The 26,166-nt window shown below is 46.2% G+C and overlaps 1 protein-coding gene across 1 annotated transcript in view; it reads right to left on the bottom strand.

The window, feature by feature from the left end:
* The window catches only part of LOC106589996 (protein jagged-1b), a 166,173-nt gene extending 141,085 nt beyond the window's left edge, over positions 1-25,088 (bottom strand). Inside the window, exons 1-3 of the mRNA XM_082970599.1 lie at positions 24,711-25,088; positions 23,808-24,113; positions 3,826-3,877 (exon numbers count right to left, since the gene is read on the bottom strand). Of these exons, the coding sequence (XP_082826725.1) occupies positions 3,826-3,877; positions 23,808-24,113; positions 24,711-24,788 (436 nt within the window). The 5' untranslated portion in view covers positions 24,789-25,088. The remainder of the gene's footprint in view (positions 1-3,825; positions 3,878-23,807; positions 24,114-24,710) is intronic.
* Between the last annotated feature and the right edge of the window lie 1,078 nt (positions 25,089-26,166).

Here is a 26,166-nt window from a genome sequence, read left to right as displayed (position 1 = left end):
TGCAGTGTGTATATTGAGGGACACTAACCCAGCATGCAGTGTGTATATTCAGCAGTCTTTTCACAGCAAAACCCTAATAGGTCTCTGCGGAACGATAGTAAATAAAGCAGAGAGATCCTGACCTCAAACTGACCTGCAGGCATCAGGTTATTAAACTAAAACACTGGAACAGGGAAACTCCTCTACTGAGCTACTTCCAGCAGGTAAACACAGCCAGCACAGCCAGGGACATGGCTACCTTCTCTAGCTGGGGTCAGGGGTCATCAGAATGCTGCAAACATAACCTTTCACCTCCAACAAACAAAACCAGCAGGTATCCACCAGAACCACAGCATAGCCTAACAGCGACAGACACTTTAAAATGTGTGATTATCATGTTGACATGACATTGTGTTTAATGCCAACTAGTGACCTCTTCCAACTAGTGACCTCTCCCCAACGGCCAACTGGGGGACCTCTCCCCAACGGCCAACTGGGGGACCTCTCCCCAACGGCCAACTGGGGGACCTCTCCCCAACGGCCAACTGGGGGACCTCTCCCCAACTAGTGACCTCTCCCCAACGGCCAACTGGGGGACCTCTCCCCAACGGCCAACTGGGGGACCTCTCCCCAACGGCCAACTGGGGGACCTCTTCCCAACGGCCAACTGGGGGACCTCTTCCCAACGGCCAACTGGGGGACCTCTCCCCAACGGCCAACTGGGGGACCTCTCCCCAACGGCCAACTGGGGGACCTCTCCCCAATGGCCAACTGGGGGACCTCTCCCCAACGGCCAACTGGGGGACCTCTCCCCAACTAGTGACCTCTTCCCAACGGCCAACTGGTGACCTCTTCCCAACTGGGGACCTCTTCCCAACGGCCAACTGGTGACCTCTTCCCAACTGGTGACCTCTTCCCAACTGGTGACCTCTTCCCAACTGGTGACCTCTTCCCAACTGGTGACCTCTTCCCAACGGCCAACTGGGGACCTCTTCCCAACTGGTGACCTCTTCCAACTAGTGACCTCTTCCAACTAGTGATCTCTCCCCAACGGCCAACTGGGGGAACTCTCCCCAACTAGTGACCTCTCCCCAACGGCCAACTGGGGGACCTCTCCCCAACGGCCAACTGGGGGACCTCTCCCCAACGGCCAACTGGGGGACCTCTCCCCAACTAGTGACCTCTTCCCAACGGCCAACTGGGGGAACTCTCCCCAACTAGTGACCTCTCCCCAACGGCCAACTGGGGACCTCTTCCCAACGGCCAACTGGGGGACCTCTCCCCAACGGCCAACTGGGGGACCTCTCCCCAACGGCCAACTGGGGGACCTCTCCCCAACTAGTGACCTCTCCCCAACGGCCAACTGGGGGACCTCTCCCCAACGGCCAACTGGGGGACCTCTCCCCAACTAGTGACCTCTCCCCAACGGCCAACTGCGGGACCTCTCCCCAACTAGTGACCTCTCCCCAACGGCCAACTGGGGGACCTCTCCCCAACGGCCAACTGCGGGACCTCTCCCCAACTAGTGACCTCTTCCCAACGGCCAACTGGTGACCTCTTCCCAACTGGGGACCTCTTCCCAACTGGTGACCTCTTCCCAACGGCCAACTGGTGACCTCTTCCCAACTGGGGACCTCTTCCCAACTGGTGACCTCTTCCCAACGGCCAACTGGTGACCTCTTCCCAACTGGTGACCTCTTCCCAACTGGGGACCTCTTCCCAACTGGTGACCTCTTCCCAACGGCCAACTGGTGACCTCTTCCCAACTGGTGACCTCTTCCCAACTGGTGACCTCTTCCCAACTGGTGACCTCACACTGTCCAACCCAGACAGTCAACATGGTGTTACATAACCGCGCCATGATGAAATGTAGACAGGTTGATCTGAAGCGTAAACCAACACTACCGCTCATAGACGGCACCATGTCGGGGATTATACCGTATAGCCGGGGGATTTGGGATTGTTTTGAACACCATCAACCACATTGAAACTTTCTTTGACTTTGAAACGTAATATTTGTAGCTATTTTTTAAGTTAATACCTGCAGTCAATTTATGCAATACGTTAGGAGATTAAGCAGACTTGTGTTCTTCATTTCACCCGCCACATTATGAAGTTTACCGTAGTTCCTCAGAACAGCCCGTCACGTGTTGGTTTGTAAATAACACAACAGGAGAAAAAGGAAGCAGCTGAGTTCACCTGTGTCTTTGGTTTAACTCGCTAGTTATCTCAGTAACTGGCTGAATTTATAAGGAGACTGGGCATCGTATGTAGTGTGGGATTTCTGCCGTGTTTGAGAAGTTAAAGCGTTTTGGATGAGTAATCTGTACAGCTGCCACTGCCATTTTCATATTCTTGCGTTTTTTTTTTGTTTGTTACCTCTCCTTGGCCCCTCAGTCTGCTCTTCCCCTCTCTTCTCCGAGCAGACAGGCAGGCCGTTGCCCTAGCGACCCCATACAGTGTTCACCATAGGGATCCTATTAAATTCCTAGAGGAGCTATGTCATTAACCCTAAAAGTTCCAGAATGGGGTGAAAATGGAAGCCATATTGGTCAGGGAGAAATCCAAACCAGTCTAATTGGAATGACTGGCAGTAGAGTTACAATCCAGGTTTTTACTTATGCAGGAAAATAAAAAAAGGCATGTGATATCGGAAATTGTGGAATATAATTGTCAACCTGAAATAGTCATAAATACAAATAAAGTTTATACAGGTTTTACACCAATTATCTGTATAAATAGCCTCTAAAATATATGTAAAAATAAGTATAATTTGTGGTTTTCTTGGAAAGAGGTGAGTGCTATTATATGATACAATAATACTACTATTTACATTTACAACTTGTCTAAGTCCTGTCATCAACTGATTTTAGCCAGTGTATGGCTGTGGATTGACAGCATTGTTTGAATGGAAAGTTGGCATATTGTCAATTCATTTGAGAAATTAATGGAATAATTCCTCTTAAAAAAAAATGGCTGGTTAGCTAGCTAACACACATACAGTGAAGATGGGAGAGACTAAGGACACAGCTGACGCTTAAACCGACCAGAAAAACATTGAAATAAACCTGACCCTTAACTCATTTTTAGACATTCTGAAATTAATTATTAGTTTGGGAGTCATTCATGTCCTTCAAATTCATTATTTTACACAATATCTTATCACAGCACTGGAAAACAAAATGGTTCGCCAACTATCCTGACCAAAATGGCTGATCTAGGTCCCATCATGAGAAGATACATGTCCATTCTATGCGTAAGCTCGCTGCTCCAGAGCCGGCGTTCTTACAGCAGACAAACATGCGCCAAAACGTTGTTCATTGGCACGTCTTTGATTCACATTCTCTTGTAAAAATGTCCAAACTCGGGAGAGAAAGAAAAAAAAAGACATTCGGTAGCTATGGATTGCCTGTCTTTGCTATTAGTTTCATTTTTGTTTTGCGCTCATTAGCATGTTTAGCTAGCTGCCTCTATTAAATTCTCTGTTATTACTTGAGCTAAGCTAATTTTGTTAGCATCCAGATGACACCCAATTGTATTTATTTGCGTTTTTAGCACCCCCTTGTGAACTAAACCGGTAATACCATCAATTCCAGGATGAATCACATTTTATTTGTCACATGCTTGGGGGGGGACGGGGGGGACGGGGACGATCTGTATCCATCATATTTTGCACTCCCCCCCTTCCAGATAGTCAGACATGACATGTAGAAGGTGTCCATACTGTACACCTACTTTAGCTGATAGGCCAGGTAGCATAACAGGTATATTCCTGCACTGGAGCCAGGTCAGCACCCCCCCCCCCCCTCCCCCCCTCCCCACCAACACACCCACAGAGCTACTCACCACTTGTGTCGTTATTAGCGTCCAAGGCTTCCACTATCAACGTGTATGACCTCTGGGGAAGACAAAGAGTTCAAGGTCAACCAAACAAACAAAATCTGGAACATCAAAAAAAAGTAACGTCCCATTTTCAGCACCCTGTCTTTCAAAGATAATCGGATTTTTACAAATAACTTCACAGATCTTCATTGTAACGGTTTTAAAACACGGTTTCCCCATGCTTGTTCAATGAACCATAAACAATTAATGAACATGCACCTGTGGAACGGTCGTTAAGACACTAACAGCTTACAGACGGTAGGCAATTAAGGTCACAGTTATGAAAACTTAGGACATTAAAGAGGCCTTTCTACTGACTCTGAAAAACACCAAAAGAAAGATGCCCAGGGTCCCTGCTCATCTGCGTGAACGTGCCTTAGGCATGCTGCAAGGAGGCATGAGGACTGCAGATGTGGCCAGGGCAATAAATTGCAATGTCCGTACTGTGAGACGCCTAAGACAGCGCTACAGGGTGACAGGACGGACAGCTGATCGTCCTCGCAGTGGCAGACCACGTGTAACACCTGCACAGGATCGGTACGTCTGAACATCAAACCTGCGAGACAGGTACAGGATGGCAACAACAACTGCCCGAGTTACACCAGGAACGCACAATCCCTCCATCAGTGCTCAGACTGTCCGCAATAGGCTGAGAGAGGCTGGACTGAGGGCTTGTAGGCCTGTTGTAAGGCAGGTCCTCACCAGACATCACCGGCAACAACGTCACCTATGGGCAGGAGATGCACTGCAGTACTTAATGCAGCTGGTGGCCACACCAGATACTGACTGTTACTTTAGATTTTGACCCCCCCTTTGTTCAGGGACACATTATTCCATTTCTGTTAGTCACATGTCTGTGGAACTTGTTCAGTTTATGTCTCAGTTGTTGAATCTTGTTATGTTCATACAAATATTAAAACATGTTAAATTTGCTGAAAATAAACGCAGTTGACAGTGAGAGGACGTTTTTTTTATTTTGCTGAGATAGTTTGAACTAACAGCAACACCATCTGCAATAGTATGTAGTGTCTGTGTGACTGCAAACCATATAATTAGGATTGAGAATCCTAGAGCGGATAACCTTCTTGTGATGGTATAAAAGGGCAGCCATTTTGTTGGTTTGACAACACTGTGATAAATTATTTTAATCCATTATTTTACATGATCCCATCTGCACTGTTTAACTAGCCAGACCATTTAACTAGCCAGACCGGTATTCTCCTACCACGCCCGGTATGCGCCTACCACGCCCGGTTTTCTCCTACCACGCCAGGTATTCTCCTACCACGCCCTGTTACCCCCTACCATGCCCGGTACGACCCTACCACGCCCGGTATTCTCCTACTAAGCTCCTACCACGCCCGGTATTCTCCTACCACGCCCGGTAATCCCCTACCACGCCCGGTAATCCCCTACCACGCCCGGTAATCCCCTACCACGCCCGGTATCCCCCTACCACGCCCGGTATCCCCCTACCACGCCCGGTACTCCCCTACCACGCCCGGTATATCCCCCTACCACGCCCGGTATATCCCCCTACCACGCCCGGTATATCCCCCTACCACGCCCGGTATATTTTCCCCTACCACGCCCGGTATGCTCCTACCACGCCCGGTATGCTCCTACCACGCCCGGTATTCTCCTACCAAACCCAGTTCGCATTGAAACACATGGGATTGTGTGTTGATATCCATAGTTCTGCATATTATAAATCTAGCCATGGTGCCTTTAGCAAACATTAACACCAATTAGAATCCTCTAATCTCTCCAAGACATCTGTAGTGGACAGGAAGTAGTTGATGCAGGAGAGGGACAAAAATGGGACAAAAACACAAACAAAAAGGAGAAGATGACTTTGGGGACGACTACTCATGTAGTTCGGGCCCAGGGGGCATTGTCATATTGACATCCTTCATTCATCCAGGTGATTTGTGGTCCACCACCTGTACCTTTGTAATACACCAATAGAAAGGGAGATTTGAAATTGTCAGCAGACAGGCTTTAGAAAGAAGTTTCTCATATTTGATCAAATATTTTAAGCCATAAAAAATGAAGTCATAAAAAGTCAAAACTTCATGTGAGATTAATCTTTCATGTCATCTCCACTTTTCTTACAAAGATTAGGGAAATACAGCGCCTTCAGAAAGTATTCACACCCCTTGACTTTTTCCAAATTCTGTTGTGCAACAGTCTGAACTTAAAATGGATTACATTGAGATGTTATTTCACTGGCCTACACACCCCATAATGTCAAAGTTGGAATAATATTAATTTTTGTTTTACAAATAAAAACATTTAAAAGGTGAAATGTCTTGAGTCAATAAGTATTCAACCCCTTTTCTTATGGTAGGCCTAAAGTTCACGAGTAACAAGTCATATAATAAGTTAAATGGACTCGCGTGTTTAACATGATTTTTGCAGCCAGTTCACGAGTGATACAAGTCAGTGTTCGACGTCCATCCTCGTGTCCGAGGACCTCGGGAGATGACGTGGAAACTAGGGGGCAAGCAACAGTAACTAGGGGGCAAGCAACAGTAACTAGGGGGCAAGCAACAGTAACTAGGGGGCAAGCAACAGTAACTAGGGGGCAACAGTAACTAGGGGGGCAACAGTAACTAGGGGCAACAGTAACTAGGGGCAACAGTAAGCGCTGTTACCTTCAAGAAGAGTTGTTGTGGACGGGGTTGTCAGATGGGCGTAAGCATCTGGTACCAAAAGGACCAGCAATAGTTGGGTTTTTTTTCTGTGATTTTTGTTTTAAGCTTATCCCAAACCATAACCCTTACCTTAAGCATTCGGAGTCAATACCTAACCTTTAAGATTTCAGAGTTAATGCCTAAACTTAAAAAAAAAAAAGTGTGACTTTTGGAAACAACTTCTAAATTTTACATTTGAGAAACATCTAATTCTGACAAGAGATTTTTGAGTGACTACCTCATCTCTGTACCCCACACATGCAATTATCTATAAGGTCGCTCAGTCGAGTAGTGAATTACAAGAACAGATTCAACCACAAAGACCAGGGAGGTTTTCCAATGCCTCACAAAGAAGGGCACCTATTGGCAGATGGGTAAAAAAAAAAAAAATGCAGACATTGAATATCCCTTTGAGCAAGATGAAGTTATTAATTACACTTTGTATGGTGTATCAATATACATACAATACAACCATTCACGACAAAGATACAGGTGTCCTTCCTAACTCAGTTGCCGGAAAGAAAAGAAAAAACAGTTTGAGTTTAATGGCTGTGATACGAGAAAACTGAGAATGGATCAACAATACTAACCTAAATGACAGGGTGAAAAGAAGGAAGCCTGTACAGAATAAACTATATTCCAAAACATGCATCCTGTTTGCAACAAGAAACTAAAGTAATACTGCAAAAAAATATGGAAAAGCAATTCACTTTTGTCCTGAATACATATTACTGACTACCACTTCATATTTTCAAGCATAGTGGTGGCTGCATCATGTTATGGGTATGCTTGTAGGACTGGGGAGTTTCAGGATAAAAAAGAAACAGGCAAAATCCAGGAGGAAAACCTGGTTCAGTCTGCTTTCCACCAGACACTGGGAGATGAATTCACCTTTCAGCAGGACAATAACCTCAAACACAATGCCAAATATACACAGGAATTGCTTCCCAAGAAGACAGTGAATGTTCCTGAGTGGCCAACTTAGACTTAAATTCTACTTGAAAATCTGTGGCGAGACATGAAAATGGTTGTCTAGCAATGATCAACAACCAATGTGTCTGAGCTTGAAAAATTGAGAAAATAATAAAATGGGTAAATATTGCACAATCCAGGTGTGCAAAGCTCTAACAGACTTACCCAGAGAGACTAACAGCTGTAATCAATGCCAAAAGGTGCTTCTACAAAGTGTTGACTCAGGGGTGTGAATACTTATCCATTTTGAATCCAGGCTGTAACAAAATGTGGAATGAGTCAAGGGATAAGCATACTTTATATATGTTTAGAAATTTCTCAATTTAGATTTTGGTGGGATTAATAGGTACACTTATCCAATTTATAATTATATGACAATATTTTAGGTTGACAATTCTATTCCACAATTTCTGATATCACATTCCTTTTATTTTCCTCCATAAAAGGAATAATAATATTATAATCTAGGTTTTTACTTATGGAGGAAAATAACTCTACTGCCATTCAATTAGACTGGTTTGGATTTCTCCCTGACCAAGATGGCTGCCATTTTCACTCCATTCTGGAACTTTGAAGGTATATAAAATACAGTGGCTTGCGAAAGTATTCACCCCCCTTGGGATTTTTCCTATTTTGTTGCCTTACAACCTGGAATTAAAATGGAGGGGGTTGGGGGGTTTGTATCATTTGATTTACACAACATGCCTACCACTTAGAAGATGCTTTGAAGATGCACAATAAAAATATATTTTATTGTGAAACAAGAAATAACACAAAAACAGAACTTGAACGCGCATAACTATTCACCCCCCCAGCTGCAAGTCTCTTGGGGTATGTCTCTATAAGCTTGGCCACATCTAGCCCCTGGGATTTTTGCCCATTCTTCAAGGCAAAACTGCTCCAGCTCCTTCAAGTTGGATGGGTTCCGCTGGTGTACAGCAATCTTCAAGTCATACCACAGATTCTCAATTGGATTGAGGTCTGGGCTTTGACTAGGCCATTCCAAGACATTTACATGTTTCCCCTGAAACCACTTGAGTGTTGCTTTAGCAGTATGCTTAGGTTCATTGTCCTGCTGGAAGGTGAACCTCTGTCCCAGTCTCAAATCTCTGGAAGACTGAAACAGGTTTCCCTCAAGAATATCCCTGTATTTAGTGCCATCCATCATTCCTTAAATTCTGACCAGTTTCCTAGTCCTTGCCGATGAAAAACATCCCCACAGCATGATGCTGCCACCACGCTTCACTGCAGGGATGCTATTCTCATGGTGATGAGAGGTGTTGGGTTTGTGCCAGACATAGCATTTTCCTTGATGATCAAAAAGCACAGTTTTAGTCTCATCTGACCAGAGTACCTTCTTCCATATGTTTGGGGAGTCTCCTACATGCCTTTTGGCGAAACACCAAGCGTGTTTGCTTATTTTTTTCTTTAAGCAATGGCTTTATTCTGGTCACTCTTCCGTAAAGCCCAGCTCTGTGGAGTGTACGGCTTAAAGTGGTCCTATGGACAGACACTCCAATCTCCCCTGTGGAGCTTTGCAGCTCCTTCAGGGTTATCTTTGGTCTCTTTGATGACTCTCTGATTAATGCCCTCCTTGCCTGGTCCATGAGTTTTGGTGGGCGGCCCTCTCTTGGCAGGTAATGTTGTGGTGCCATACTCTTTTTTTTAAACTTCAAAATGGATTTAATGGTGCTCTGTGGGATGCTCAAAGTTTCTGATATTTTTTCATAACCCAACCCTGATCTGTACTTCTCCACAACTTTGTCCCTGACCTGTTTGGAGAGCTCCTTGGTCTTCATGGTGTCACTTGCTTAGTGGTGTTGCAGATTATGGGGTCTTTCGGAACTGGTGTATATATACTGAGATCATGTGACACTTAAATAAAGTCCACCTGTGTGCAATGTAACTAATTGTGTGACTTCTGAAGGTAATTGGTTGCACCAGATCTTATTTAGAGGCTTCACAGCAAAGGGGGTGAATACATATGAACTCACCACTTTTCAGTTTAAGATTTTTTTAAGAATTCTTTTGAAACAAGTTATTTTTGAAATCCAAATAAAAATCAATTTAAAATTACAGGATGTAATGCAACAATATAGGAAAAACACCAAGGGGGATGAATACATTTGCAAGGCGCTGTATCTCCTCTAGTAATTTAATAGGATCTCTACGCTGCAACTACCTTATAAGGAAGCTTTGTTTTAGCATTCCTCCCAGTCCTATCCACCCCATTGTTTACCTCAGATCCCCTTTAGTCCGTTCAGATGTGAACCCCTCAGCCCCCCTGAAACATATTGAGAAAGCAAACTAGCACAAACAAGTTTTGGTTGTGGGTTCCAGGATTAACCTGAGATTATCGGCAGTAATCCAGACTGAGCATGGTAACCAAGATCAGCTGTTAGTTACAACAATAGGGTTGGTCTGATTAACTGTGGCTAGATAACACTGTTGCTCCATCCTGGGTCTTTGACTCCTCTCTACAGATTAGGCGTCAAACAAAGAAACCGGCAGTCCGACACCCTCAGAACGAAACCGGCAGTCCGACACCCTCAGAACGAAACCGGCAGTCCGACACCCTCAGAACGAAACCGGCAGTCCGACACCCTCAGAACGAAACCGGCAGTCCGACACCCTCAGAACGAAACCGGCAGTCCGACACCCTAGCTGAGGGAGTGGAGCTGTGTTCTAGCTGAGGGAGTGGAGCTGTGTTCTAGCTGAGGGAGTGGAGCTGTGTTCTAGCTGAGGGAGTGGAGCTGTGTTCTAGCTGGCTATAGGGTCTGAGGGAGTGGAGCTGTGTTCTAGCTGAGAGAGTGGAGCTGTGTTCTAGCTGAGGGAGTGGAGCTGTGTTCTAGCTGAGGGAGTGGAGCTGTGTTCTAGCTGAGGGAATGGAGCTGTGTTCTAGCTGGCTATAGGGTCTGAGGGAATGGAGCTGTGTTCTAGCTGGCTATAGGGTCTGAGGGAGTGGAGCTGTGTTCTAGCTGGCTATAGGGTCTGAGGGAGTGGAGCTGTGTTCTAGCTGAGAGAGTGGAGCTGTGTTCTAGCTGAGGGAATGGAGCTGTGTTCTAGCTGGCTATAGGGTCTGAGGGAATGGAGCTGTGTTCTAGCTGGCTATAGGGTCTGAGGGAGTGGAGCTGTGTTCTAGCTGGCTATAGGGTCTGAGGGAGTGGAGCTGTGTTCTAGCTGAGGGAATGGAGCTGTGTTCTAGCTGGGGGAGTGGAGCTGTGTTCTAGCTTGTTTTTTTGTCATTTGTCAGTGTTTGTTCCCCTGTGTGCTGAGGGTGTCAGGTTCTTGTCCAGTTCTGGCATTTAGGTTGCCACAGACTAGTACATGTCCCTGGGCCTGGAAATGATTGGATTTCCCCATCTCTCTTTCTCTCACACACACATCATTACTGCTGGTTCTTCTCCCTAGACCCTGGTTCTTAGCCCTCCAACCCTAACCCACCAGGTAGCCTAGTGGTTAGAGCGTTGGGCCAGTAACCGAAAGGTTGCTGGATCGAATTCCCGAGCAGACAAGATAGAAATCTGGTTGTTCTGCCCCTGAGCAAGGCAGTTAACCCACTGTTCCCCGGGCCCTGAGCAAGGCAGTTAACCCACTGTTCTCCGGGCCCTGAGCAAGGCAGTTAACCCACTGTTCCCCGGGTGCCGAAAACGTGGATGTCGATTAAGGCAGCCCTCTGCACCTCTCTGATCCAGAGGGTGGGTTAAATGTGGAAGACCCATTTCAGTTGAATAGATTCAGTTGGACAACTGACTAGGTATCCCCCCCTTTCCCAGTTCTCCACCCTAGCAAATAAATCATTAATCCTGATATCAACATCATAGAACAGGACTATAAGGGCAGTAGTGAAAGACTAGCAGAGAAACTAAGAGTACAGTTGTGATTGAGTCTATAGTTTCATTCAGCAGCCAGCTTGGCTTGTCTTGTCCCACAGACACACATGTTTACGAGAATGCTTGTTAGTAGTAAACCAACAAAAATTCAGGAGAAATTTTGTTGGTTCTCACTTGTAGAAAGTCTATTTTATCACAGTTTCTTAAACCCAGAGGCACAAAGTTGCGAGACTTCTGGGAACGCCTGCGAAACAGATCAGGCCAGGGTTTGAGACTCCTGGTAACGCCTGCGAAACAGATCAGGCCAGGGTTTGAGACTCCTGGTAACGCCTGCGAAACAGACCAGGCCAGGGTTTGAGAAGTCACAGAGAGGAGAAATATTCTTCCTAAACTGTTAATTTTCTCTAAATTTTAAGAGAACCTAGATTAGAGACAATGTCTTCAGTAGTGGAACATGTAATTACTCCAACCTCGTGAAAAGTGACAAACTGCCATGTTTTCATTTTTAGCTAGCCAACGTCGCCTACAAGTGTGATCGGCGATTGCTATTAGAGAAGCAGCTTCTTCCCAGCTTCATACTGCACTGTCTATTAGAGAAGCAGTTTCTTCCTAGCTTCATACTGCACTGTCTATTAGAGAAGCAGTTTCTTCCCAGCTTCATACTGTACTGTCTATTAGAGAAGCAGTTTCTACCCAGCTTCATACTGTACTGTCTATTAGAGAAGCAGTTTCTTCCTAGCTTCATACTGTACTGTCTATTAGAGAAGCAGTTTCGTCCCAGCTTCATACTGTACTGTATATTAGAGAAGCCGCTTCCGCCCAGCTTCATACTGTACTGTCTTTGATTTTAGGCCAAGGGGTTAAGGTTAGGTTAAATGATTTTTGAATGGGAATCAATTGTTGATCCCCAAAAAGTCTTCACAGGTATAGTAAAGACATAGTGTAGCTGGCTGTATGTGTATCATGCTTCTCTGTTGTTGTGAATGGAACTACTGTACATGGTAGCAATCATCTTGGCAGACTGTTCATCAATCTCATTGACTTAAGATTTAGTCAACCCTCTGAAGTTGTAGACATTGGCAGGCCTGGCGAACAGTTTGTCCACAGATAGTCACCTGCACAAGCAGCACAAGGCTAAGGTCCATGTTGATGACAACTTGATAACACAAATTAACGAAAACAGAAAACTTTCCTTAAGAAAAAATAAAAAATTAAAAAAGACTGTTTCAAGTCTCTCATTATAGTAAATTACCCGGACATGGATTATTATTATTATTTTTTTTTTAAATGTCACTTACGAATATGGATGGACTTATCTCAGCACTGCTCTAATAAACAGCTGAAATGTCCACAATAGGGTCAGGCAGGGATCCATTTCAGTCTTGACGGCTCTTGGCCCTAGTTGCCATTCTACAGTCCAACAGCGGAGGTCTTCCCCCATTGGAGGAGGAGGAGGAGGAGGAGGAGGAAGCCAGAGCTCAAAGAGAGACTACCTCCATTATATTATACCGACCTCCATTCCTCTGGCTTCCTCCTCCTTCAAGTGTCTCTGTACTTCAGTAAGTAGCAACAATCACCAGGGTTAGTTATCATATCAACTCTTTATACTCAGGGCTCTGATTGGGTCTCTCTCGTCCCGCCACACTCGGTTGGAACTCAGGCATTTCGTTAACCACGCCACCGCTGTAGTTAATGAGGATATCCCTGGTTATCCATCCACACGCCACCGCTGTACTTAATGAGGATATCCCTGGTTATCCATCCACACGCCACCGCTGTACTTAATGAGGATATCCCTGGTTATCCATCCACACGCCACCGCTGTAGTTAATGAGGATATCCCTGGTTATCCATCCACACGCCACCGCTGTACTTAATGAGGATATCCCTGGTTATCCATCCACACGCCACCGCTGTACTTAATGAGGATATCTCTGGTTATCCATCCACACGCCACCGCTGTACTTAATGAGGATATCCCTGGAGTGTGGATGGATAACCACCGCTGTACTTAATGAGGATATCCCTGGTTATCCATCCACACGCCACCGCTGTACTTAATGAGGATATCCCTGGTTATCCATCCACACGCCACCGCTGTACTTAATGAGGATATCCCTGGTTATCCATCCACACGCCACCGCTGTACTTAATGAGGATATCCCTGGTTATCCATCCACACGCCACCGCTGTACTTAATGAGGATATCCCTGGTTATCCATCCACACGCCACCGCTGTACTTAATGAGGATATCCCTGGTTATCCATCCACACGCCACCGCTGTACTTAATGAGGATATCCCTGGTTATCCATCCACACGCCACCGCTGTACTTAATGAGGATATCCCTGGTTATCCATCCACACGCCACCGCTGTACTTAATGAGGATATCCCTGGTTATCCATCCACACGCCACCGCTGTACTTAATGAGGATATCCCTGGTTATCCATCCACACGCCACCGCTGTACTTAATGAGGATATCCCTGGTTATCCATCCACACGCCACCGCTGTACTTAATGAGGATATCCCTGGTTATCCATCCACACGCCACCGCTGTACTTAATGAGGATATCCCTGGTTATCCATCCACACGCCACCGCTGTACTTAATGAGGATATCCCTGGTTATCCATCCACACGCCACCGCTGTAGTTAATGAGGATATCCCTGGTTATCCATCCACACGCCACCGCTGTACTTAATGAGGATATCCCTGGTTATCCATCCACACGCCACCGCTGTAGTTAATGAGGATATCCCTGGTTATCCATCCACACGCCACCGCTGTACTTAATGAGGATATCCCTGGTTATCCATCCACACGCCACCGCTGTACTTAATGAGGATATCCCTGGTTATCCATCCACACGCCACCGCTGTACTTAATGAGGATATCTCTGGTTATCCATCCACACGCCACCGCTGTACTTAATGAGGATATCCCTGGTTATCCATCCACACGCCACCGCTGTACTTAATGAGGATATCCCTGGAGTGTGGATGGATAACCACCGCTGTACTTAATGAGGATATCCCTGGTTATCCATCCACACGCCACCGCTGTACTTAATGAGGATATCCCTGGTTATCCATCCACACGCCACCGCTGTACTTAATGAGGATATCCCTGGAGTGTGGATGGATAACCACCGCTGTACTTAATGAGGATATCCCTGGTTATCCATCCACACGCCACCGCTGTACTTAATGAGGATATCCCTGGTTATCCATCCACACGCCACCGCTGTACTTAATGAGGATATCCCTGGTTATCCATCCACACGCCACCGCTGTACTTAATGAGGATATCCCTGGTTATCCATCCACACGCCACCGCTGTACTTAATGAGGATATCCCTGGTTATCCATCCACACGCCACCGCTGTACTTAATGAGGATATCCCTGGTTATCCATCCACACGCCACCGCTGTACTTAATGAGGATATCCCTGGTTATCCATCCACACGCCACCGCTGTACTTAATGAGGATATCCCTGGTTATCCATCCACACGCCACCGCTGTACTTAATGAGGATATCCCTGGTTATCCATCCACACGCCACCGCTGTACTTAATGAGGATATCCCTGGTTATCCATCCACACGCCACCGCTGTACTTAATGAGGATATCCCTGGTTATCCATCCACACGCCACCGCTGTAGTTAATGAGGATATCCCTGGTTATCCATCCACACGCCACCGCTGTACTTAATGAGGATATCCCTGGTTATCCATCCACACGCCACCGCTGTAGTTAATGAGGATATCCCTGGTTATCCATCCACACGCCACCGCTGTACTTAATGAGGATATCCCTGGTTATCCATCCACACGCCACCGCTGTACTTAATGAGGATATCCCTGGTTATCCATCCACACGCCACCGCTGTACTTAATGAGGATATCTCTGGTTATCCATCCACACGCCACCGCTGTACTTAATGAGGATATCCCTGGTTATCCATCCACACGCCACCGCTGTACTTAATGAGGATATCCCTGGTTATCCATCCACACGCCACCGCTGTACTTAATGAGGATATCTCTGGTTATCCATCCACACGCCACCGCTGTACTTAATGAGGATATCCCTGGAGTGTGGATGGATAACCACCGCTGTACTTAATGAGGATATCCCTGGTTATCCATCCACACGCCACCGCTGTACTTAATGAGGATATCCCTGGTTATCCATCCACACGCCACCGCTGTACTTAATGAGGATATCCCTGGAGTGTGGATGGATAACCACCGCTGTACTTAATGAGGATATCCCTGGTTATCCATCCACACGCCACCGCTGTACTTAATGAGGATATCCCTGGAGTGTGGATGGATAACCACCGCTGTAGTTAATGAGGATATCCCTGGTTATCCATCCACACGCCACCGCTGTACTTAATGAGGATATCCCTGGTTATCCATCCACACGCCACCGCTGTACTTAATGAGGATATCCCTGGTTATCCATCCACACGCCACCGCTGTACTTAATGAGGATATCCCTGGTTATCCATCCACACGCCACCGCTGTACTTAATGAGGATATCTCTGGTTATCCATCCACACGCCACCGCTGTACTTAATGAGGATATCCCTGGTTATCCATCCACACGCCACCGCTGTACTTAATGAGGATATCTCTGGTTATCCATCCACACGCCACCGCTGTAGTTAATGAGGATATCCCTGGAGTGTGGATGGATAACCACCGCTGTACTTAATGAGGATATCCCTGGTTATCCATCCACACGCCACCGCTGTACTTAATGAGGATATCTCTGGTTATCCATCCACACGCCACCGCTGTACTTAATGAGGATATCCCTGGTTATCCATCCACACGCCACCGCTGTACTTAATGAGGATATCTCTGGTTATCCATCCACACGCCACTGCTGTACTTAATGAGGATATCCCTGGCTATCCATCCACACGCTGTGACAGTATAAAGACAACTAGCTCAACCAAAAGCGTCTTTAGCATTGACCTATCTTGATCTAAACGACTTAAAAGTTGCAGTAAGTATATAGACAACTTATTAAGAAAGCCATTATCCCTTACTGAAACACATTCAGCGGTCCATGCTTTCCATACAGAGACAGACAGACAGAGAGACCGAGACAGAGAGACCGAGACAGAGAGACCGAGAGAGAGAGAGACAGAAACAGAGAGACAGAAATAGAGAGAGACAGACACACAGACAGGCTCAATGGCCCTGGCTACCACCATCATGCACCTTACTGCATCCTGTTGGCAGCCTAGGGAAGCCAGGCTGACTGTTCCACCTTACTGCATCCTGTTGGTGGCAGCCTAGAGAAGCCAGGCTGGCTGTTCCACCTTACTACATCCTGTTGGTGGCAGCCTAGGGAAGCCAGGCTGACTGTTCCACCTTACTGCATCCTGTTGGTGGCAGCCTAGGGAAGCCAGGCTGGCTGTTCCACCTTACTGCATCCTGTTGGTGGCAGCCTAGGGAAGCCAGGCTGACTGTTCCACCTTACTGCATCCTGTCGGTGGCAGCCTAGGGAAGCCAGGCTGACTGTTCCACCTTACTGCATCCTGTTGGTGGCAGCCTAGGGAAGCCAAGCTGGCTGTTCCACCTTACTGCATCCTGTTGGTGGCAGCCTAGGGAAGCACTGTTCCACCTTACTGCATCCTGTTGGTGGCAGCCTAGGGAAGCCAAGCTGACTGTTCCACCTTACTGCATCCTGTTGGTGGCAGCCTAGGGAAGCCAGGCTGACTGTTCCACCTTACTGCATCCTGTTGGTGGCAGCCTAGGGAAGCCAGGCTGACTGTTCCACCTTACTGCATCCTGTTGGTGGCAGCCTAGGGAAGCCAGGCTGGCTGTTCCACCTTACTGCATCCTGTTGGTGGCAGCCTAGGGAAGCCAGGCTGACTGTTCCACCTTACTGCATCCTGTTGGTGGCAGCCTAGGGAAGCACTGTTCCACCTTACTGCATCCTGTTGGTGGCAGCCTAGGGAAGCACTGTTCCACCTTACTGCATCCTGTTGGTGGCAGCCTAGGGAAGCCAGGCTGACTGTTCCACCTTACTGCATCCTGTTGGTGGCAGCCTAGGGAAGCCTTCTGAAAACTACAAACTGTCCCAAATGTAGATCTTTTTTTTTTCTTCTAATCACCGAGATATGCATTTAGCACCACAGCGGCTGTATTTGAGTATTTTGAAATTAGTGGAGCGCTCTGAGTCTGCCAGGCAAGACTAGGGTCATACCACATGTTGTTTACTGTCTCATGTTCATATCAACGCTGTGGTTAGTAAACCACAATCTCCCACACAACATAACACCAAACCAGAGTCCCTGTCACAACATGACTTTTATTTACAGTGTAAGAATTGAGAGTTGGGAACCAAAACGGACGTGATCAAAGGGTCTTCTGAAAACATGGGGCCAGCTGGATACAGGGTGGAATAAAAAAACATGGGGCCAGCTGGATACAGGGTGGAATACTAACAACATGGGGCCAGCTGGATACAGGGTGGAATACTAAAAACATGGGGCCAGCTGAATACAGGGTGGAATACTAACAACATGGGGCCAGCTGAATACAGGGTGGAATACTAACAACATGGGGCCAGCTGGATACAGGGTGGAATACTAACAACATGGGGCCAGCTGAATACAGGGTGGAATACTAACAACATGGGGCCAGCTGAATACAGGGTGGAATACTAACAACATGGGGCCAGCTGAATACAGGGTGGAATACTAACAACATGGGGCCAGCTGGATACAGGGTGGAATACTAACAACATGGGGCCAGCTGAATACAGGGTGGAATACTAACAACATGGGGCCAGCTGGATACAGGGTGGAATACTAACAACATGGGGCCAGCTGGATACAGGGTGGAATACTAACAACATGGGGCCAGCTGGATACAGGATGGAATACTAACAACATGGGGCCAGCTGGATACAGGGTGGAATACTAACAACATGGGGCCAGCTGAATACAGGGTGGAATACTAACAACATGGGGCCAGCTGAATACAGGGTGGAATACTAACAACATGGGGCCAGCTGGATACAGGGTGGAATACTAACAACATGGGGCCAGCTGAATACAGGGTGGAATACTAACAACATGGGGCCAGCTGAATACAGGGTGGAATACTAACAACATGGAGCCAGCTGAATACAGGGTGGAATACTAACAACATGGGGCCAGCTGAATACAGGGTGGAATACTAACAACATGGGGCCAGCTGGATACAGGGTGGAATACTAACAACATGGGGCCAGCTGGATACAGGGTGGAATACTAACAACATGGGGCCAGCTGAATACAGGGTGGAATACTAACAACATGGGGCCAGCTGGATACAGGGTGGAATACTAACAACATGGGGCCAGCTGGTTACAGGGTGGAATACTAACAACATGGGGCCAGCTGAATACAGGGTGGAATACTAACAGCATGGGGCCAGCTGAAAACAGGGTAGATTAATAACAACATGGGGCCAGCTGGATACAGGGTGGAATACTAACAACATGGGACCAGCTGAATACAGGGTGGAATACTAACAACATGGGACCAGCTGGATACAGGGTGGAATACTAATACTTGGCGCCAGCTGGATACAGGGTGGAATACTAATACTTGGGGCCAGCTGGATACAGGGTGGAATACTAACAACATGGGGCCAGCTGAAAACAGGGTGGAATACTAACAACATGGGGCCAGCTGGATACAGGGTGGAATACTAACAACATGGGGCCAGCTGGATACAGGGTGGAATAAAAAAACATGGGGCCAGCTGGATACAGGGTAGAATAATAAAAACATGGGGCCAGCTGGATACAGGGTGGAATACAAACAAACATGGGGCCAGCTGGATACAGGGTGGAATACAAACAAACACGGGGCCAGCTGGATACAGGGTGGAATACTAATAAAATGGGGCCAGCTGGATACAAGGTGGAATACTAACAACATGGGACCAGCTGGATACAGGGTAGAATACTAAAAACATGGGGCCAGCTGGATACAGGGTGGAATACTAACAACATGGGGCCAGTTGGATACAGGGTGGAATACTAACAACATGGGACCAGCAGAATACAGGGTGGAATACTAACAACATGGGACCAGCTGGATACAGGGTGGAATACTAACAACATGGGGCCAGCTGGATACAGGGTGGAATACTAACAACATGGGGCCAGCTGGATACAGGGTGGAATACTAACAACATAGGGCCAACTGAATACTAACACACATGGGGCCAGCTGGATACAGGATGGAATACAAACAACATGGGGCCAGCTGGATACAGGGTGGAATACTAACAACATGGGACCAGCTGGATACAGGATGGAATACAAACAACATGGGGACAGCTGGATACAGGATGGAATACTAACAACATGGGGCCAGCTGAATACAGGGTGGAATACTAACAACATGGGGCCAGCTGGATACAGGGTGGAATACTAACAACATGGGGCCAGCTGGATACAGGGTGGAATACTAACAACATGGGGCCAGCTGGATACAGGGTGGAATACTAACAACATGGGGCCAGCTGAATACAGGGTGGAATACTAACAACATGGGGCCAGCTGAATACAGGGTGGAATACTAACAACATGGGGCCAGCTGAATACAGGGTGGAATACTAACAACATGGGGCCAGCTGAATACAGGGTGGAATACTAACAACATGGGGCCAGCTGAATACAGGGTGGAATACTAACAACATGGGGCCAGCTGAATACAGGGTGGAATACTAACAACATGGGGCCAGCTGAATACAGGGTGGAATACTAACAACATGGGGCCAGCTGAATACAGGGTGGAATACTAACAACATGGGGCCAGCTGAATACAGGGTGGAATACTAACAACATGGGGCCAGCTGGATACAGGGTGGAATACTAACAACATGGGGCCAGCTGGATACAGGGTGGAATACTAACAACATGGGGCCAGCTGAATACAGGGTGGAATACTAACAACATGGGGCCAGCTGGAAACAGGGTGGAATACTAACAACATGGGGCCAGCTGGATACAGGGTGGAATACTAACAACATGGGGCCAGCTGGATACAGGATGGAATACTAACAACATGGGGCCAGCTGGATACAGGGTGGAATACTAACAACATGGGGCCAGCTGAATACAGGGTGGAATACTAACAACATGGGGCCAGCTGAATACAGGGTGGAATACTAACAACATGGGGCCAGCTGGATACAGGGTGGAATACTAACAACATGGGGCCAGCTGAATACAGGGTGGAATACTAACAACATGGGGCCAGCTGGATACAGGGTGGAATACTAACAACATGGGGCCAGCTGGATACAGGGTGGAATACTAACAACATGGGGCCAGCTGAATACAGGGTGGAATACTAACAACATGGGGCCAGCTGAATACAGGGTGGAATACTAACAACATGGGGCCAGCTGGATACAGGGTGGAATACTAACAACATGGGGCCAGCTGGATACAGGGTGGAATACTAACAACATGGGGCCAGCTGAATACAGGGTGGAATACTAACAACATGGGGCCAGCTGGATACAGGGTGGAATACTAACAACATGGGGCCAGCTGGTTACAGGATGGAATACTAACAACATGGGGCCAGCTGAATACAGGGTGGAATACTAACAGCATGGGGCCAGCTGAAAACAGGGTAGATTAATAACAACATGGGGCCAGCTGGATACAGGGTGGAATACTAACAACATGGGACCAGCTGAATACAGGGTGGAATACTAACAACATGGGACCAGCTGGATACAGGGTGGAATACTAATACTTGGCGCCAGCTGGATACAGGGTGGAATACTAATACTTGGGGCCAGCTGGATACAGGGTGGAATACTAACAACATGGGGCCAGCTGAAAACAGGGTGGAATACTAACAACATGGGGCCAGCTGGATACAGGGTGGAATACTAACAACATGGGGCCAGCTGGATACAGGGTGGAATAAAAAAACATGGGGCCAGCTGGATACAGGGTAGAATAATAAAAACATGGGGCCAGCTGGATACAGGGTGGAATACAAACAAACATGGGGCCAGCTGGATACAGGGTGGAATACAAACAAACACGGGGCCAGCTGGATACAGGGTGGAATACTAATAAAATGGGGCCAGCTGGATACAAGGTGGAATACTAACAACATGGGACCAGCTGGATACAGGGTAGAATACTAAAAACATGGGGCCAGCTGGATACAGGGTGGAATACTAACAACATGGGGCCAGCTGGATACAGGGTGGAATACTAACAACATGGGGCCAGCTGAATACAGGGTGGAATACTAACAACATGGGGCCAGCTGAATACAGGGTGGAATACTAACAACATGGGACCAGCAGAATACAGGGTGGAATACTAACAACATGGGACCAGCTGGATACAGGGTGGAATACTAACAACATAGGGCCAACTGAATACTAACACACATGGGGCCAGCTGGATACAGGATGGAATACAAACAACATGGGGCCAGCTGGATACAGGGTGGAATACTAACAACATGGGGCCAGCTGAATACAGGGTGGAATACTAACAACATGGGGACAGCTGGATACAGGGTGGAATACTAACAACATGGGGCCAGCTGGATACAGGGTGGAATACTAACAACATGGGGCCAGCTGAATACAGGGTGGAATACTAACAACATGGGGCCAGCTGGATACAGGATGGAATACAAACAACATGGGGCCAGCTGAATACAGGGTGGAATACTAACAACATGGGGCCAGCTGAATACAGGGTGGAATACTAACAACATGGGGCCAGCTGAATACAGGGTGGAATACTAACAACATGGGGCCAGCTGGATACAGGGTGGAATACTAACAACATGGGGCCAGCTGAATACAGGGTGGAATACTAACAACATGGGGCCAGCTGGATACAGGGTGGAATACTAACAACATGGGGCCAGCTGGATACAGGGTGGAATACTAACAACATGGGGCCAGCTGGATACAGGGTGGAATACTAACAACATGGGGCCAGCTGGATACAGGGTGGAATACTAACAACATGGGGCCAGCTGAATACAGGGTGGAATACTAACAACATGGGGCCAGCTGAATACAGGGTGGAATACAAACAACATGGGGCCAGCTGGATACAGGGTGGAATACTAACAACATGGGGCCAGCTGAATACAGGGTGGAATACTAACAACATGGGGCCAGCTGAATACAGGGTGGAATACAAACAACATGGGGCCAGCTGGATACAGGGTGGAATACTAACAACATGGGGCCAGCTGAATACAGGGTGGAATACTAACAACATGGGGCCAGCTGAATACAGGGTGGAATACAAACAACATGGGGCCAGCTGGATACAGGGTGGAATACTAACAACATGGGGCCAGCTGAATACTAACACACATGGGGCCAGCTGGATACAGGGTGGAATACTAACAACATGGGGCCAGCTGGATACAGGGTGGAATACTAACAACATGGGGCCAGCTGGATACAGGGTGGAATACTAACAACATGGGGCCAGCTGAATACAGGGTGGAATACTAACAACATGGGGCCAGCTGAATACAGGGTGGAATACTAACAACATGGGGCCAGCTGAATACAGGGTGGAATACTAACAACATGGGGCCAGCTGGATACAGGGTGGAATACTAACAACATGGGGCCAGCTGAATACAGGGTGGAATACTAACAACATGGGGCCAGCTGGATAACGAATTAGTTCTGAGAACTTGGGGCCAGCTGGATAACAGAACTCCATTGGGCCACCTCTGCCAGATGTTATTGGAAAAACGATACTCTGAATGAATAAATAAAAATAAAACTTCATCGTACTGTATGCTCGCAATAATTCTAGCATAATAATGACTGGCATAATTTAAAATCGTGGATTTCTCCATGTAGAAAACAAATGACAATTTCACACCTGTGGTCTGATGAATTAGCTAATGAGGACGCTGTGTGTGTCAAATAACTTAAATGGTAGGTAGGTTGACAGACAATAAGCAACATTAATTTACATTTTCATTTTTAGTCATTTAGCAGACGCTCTTATCCAGAGCCACTTGCAGTAGTGAATTCAAACATTTCATAACATTTTTTTCATTTTTTTCGTACAGGGTATCATTCACTATGTTTCATTCTAAATGGACTAGACAAGTGATTGATTAGCAGTATAAAAAAAAAAATATTATGGTTAGCCTGTTTTAACAGTCTAGACTAATTATTTTAGGTCACAGAAGAAGTTATTATTATTATTTGTTATTGCAAATACAACACTGCTAAGGTTACACCACCACATAACACGTGGAGACAATACAATCCTTTTCGTATTTTTTTTAATAATTATTTTTTTTACCCCAAAAAATATTATGGTTAGCCTGTTTTAACAGTCTAGACTAATTATTTTAGGTCACAGAAGAAGTCTAAGATAGTTACTTACTGGCCAGGCGAAACTGAACGGCAAAACTATCCTGGATCTTTCATTCTTCTTAGAGCTCTTCAAAGAAAATCCATTCCCTCCCAGGACAGGCGTAGACCCGGACCCGAAGCTGCAAGGACCCGCAGCCGAGACCCGCGACTGGTATTCCTTCAAACACACTTTAAAATACGTATCACACTCATCCATCCTGCATTTCCGATCCCCGGCGATCCGTGAACCGTCACAACACTGCCCGTTAAGAAGCTCTCCGTTCCGGTTGTTCATAGATAAGATTTCCAACTCGAATTGTCCTGTTCCCTCGGCCACCTGTTGGTAAAGTAGAACGAAGGAAACGGTGAAACCGCTGGACATTGACCGAGTGACCATGTAACGGCTCAGACATACGGTTTACTTTGCAGGAAACTATAAAAGCAGACTGTAGTTGAGAATTACACATATCGTGGAGTTAAAAATCTCAGCGAAGCAAACTGAAAATGATGCGATGATAAATAGTCAGTTATAAAAACTCAAAAAACATTGTTGCAAGCGCCTCTACAAAACGATGTAAACTATGGATCATATAGCAGACTAATTGAGACATAAAGTTGTCGGAAGAAAACAACTAAATCTGACTTGTTAGCACATTTGACGGGGCAAAGCTCAAATCGGATTTGGTGAAAGAGGGTTACACCCGATCAATGCAGGCCAACAATAAATAAAAACACAAACAACCATACAATTTATAGACTAACTATACATTCCCCCCCCCCCCCCCACACACACACACACACACACACACACACACACACACACTCTGAACATGATGTTTTAGCCAGCCGAAATCAAAGTATCATACTGAAGAATCAATGCGTCCATAGTAGACCTCTGGGCATATTCCACTAAACGGTAAAGTAATCCACATACCTTTGCATAAAACCACAACAATAACGCATGGAAGCAAAAAACAGCAACGTCAACAACCGAGCCCAGTCTCAAAATCATGCCTCCGGTGTTGTCTTGTCGCTCCGCTAGGAAACTACACCGCGTCTGTCCGGTTAAAAGCACCAATGCACTTCTCCAGCGTAAACATGCACAGAGTAGAGAACAAGACACAGCTTTACAACACAAATTAATTTTTTTTTTTTAAATGCTTCCTTTTTCGTCTGTCTGCTCAAATTCTTCTAGTTAGTTCGTATCGTTATATTCCTTTGCTATCCATTTCTTTCTTTCTTTCTTTATTTGCAGGTTGGTATACTCTGTCTATCCACAACTGATCTGAACGCTTGTCCTAACTACACAGACAGTGACTGGGTACAGCGATGACTTTACATATGTTCATGAGACAAGGAGTAGAAGACTACGCCTCTTTGTTGCATTTTAAGTAGCCTTGTTCTAATCTACAGTTACAAATCGCAATTCGTACAGTATTTTACGAATTTGCAAAACGTACGTTATGAATTCAAAATGTGTTGTGGATAACTTTGGCTGCATATTTAACATGTTATTTAAAAAATATGTGTGTTAAACAGATGAATTATCCCCATGAGTGAGTCTGAGAATTCAGATTATGTAGAAAATAAACTTGGAAAAATTCCCCGTTTCTGGCACATTATTTGTTATTTGTGATGTGGAATACTGATCATGTCTAAAGAATCAGTGTGTCTGGCCTATGATGAGTGTTGTTTGTCAAGCCTTTTAGGCTCCTCTTATCTTCTATAAAGTCCTTTTAGGCTCCTCTTATCTTCTATAAAGTCCTTTTAGGCTCCTCTTATCTTCTATAAAGTCCTTTTAGGCTCCTCTTATCTTCTATAAAGTCCTTTTAGGCTCCTCTTATCTTCTATAAAGTCCTTTTAGGCTCCTCTTATCTTCTATAAAGTCCTTTTAGGCTCCTCTTATCTTCTATAAAGTCCTTTTAGGCTCCTCTTATCTTCTATAAAGTCCTTTTAGGCTCCTCTTATCTTCTATAAAGTCCTTTTAGGCTCCTCTTATCTTCTATAAAGTCATTTTAGGCTCCTCTTATCTTCTATAAAGTCCTTTTAGGCCCCTCTTATCTTCTATAAAGTCCTTTTAGGCTCCTCTTATCTTCTATAAAGTCCTTTTAGGCTCCTCTTATCTTCTATAAAGTCCTTTTAGGCTCCTCTTATCTTCTATAAAGTCCTTTTAGGCTCCTCTTATCTTCTATAAAGTCCTTTTAGGCTCCTCTTATCTTCTATAAAGTCCTTTTAGGCTCCTCTTGGTGTCATATAGCATGTTAAAGGCTCTTGTTCTGGTTAGACTGACACATAATGGGTCAATCGTCTTGTGTTGTCAGACATGAGTGTGTGGTTCTAAATGGGTCTTGGGTGTGTGGTTCTAAATGGGTCTTGGGGAGTGTGGTTCT

Source organism: Salmo salar, chromosome 28 (assembly GCF_965601325.2).
Source record: "Salmo salar chromosome 28, fSalSal1, whole genome shotgun sequence".
Lineage (NCBI taxonomy): Eukaryota > Metazoa > Chordata > Actinopteri > Salmoniformes > Salmonidae > Salmo > Salmo salar.
The sequence above is the reverse complement of the archived record's forward strand: the minus strand, read 5'-3'. Positions and strand labels throughout refer to the sequence as shown.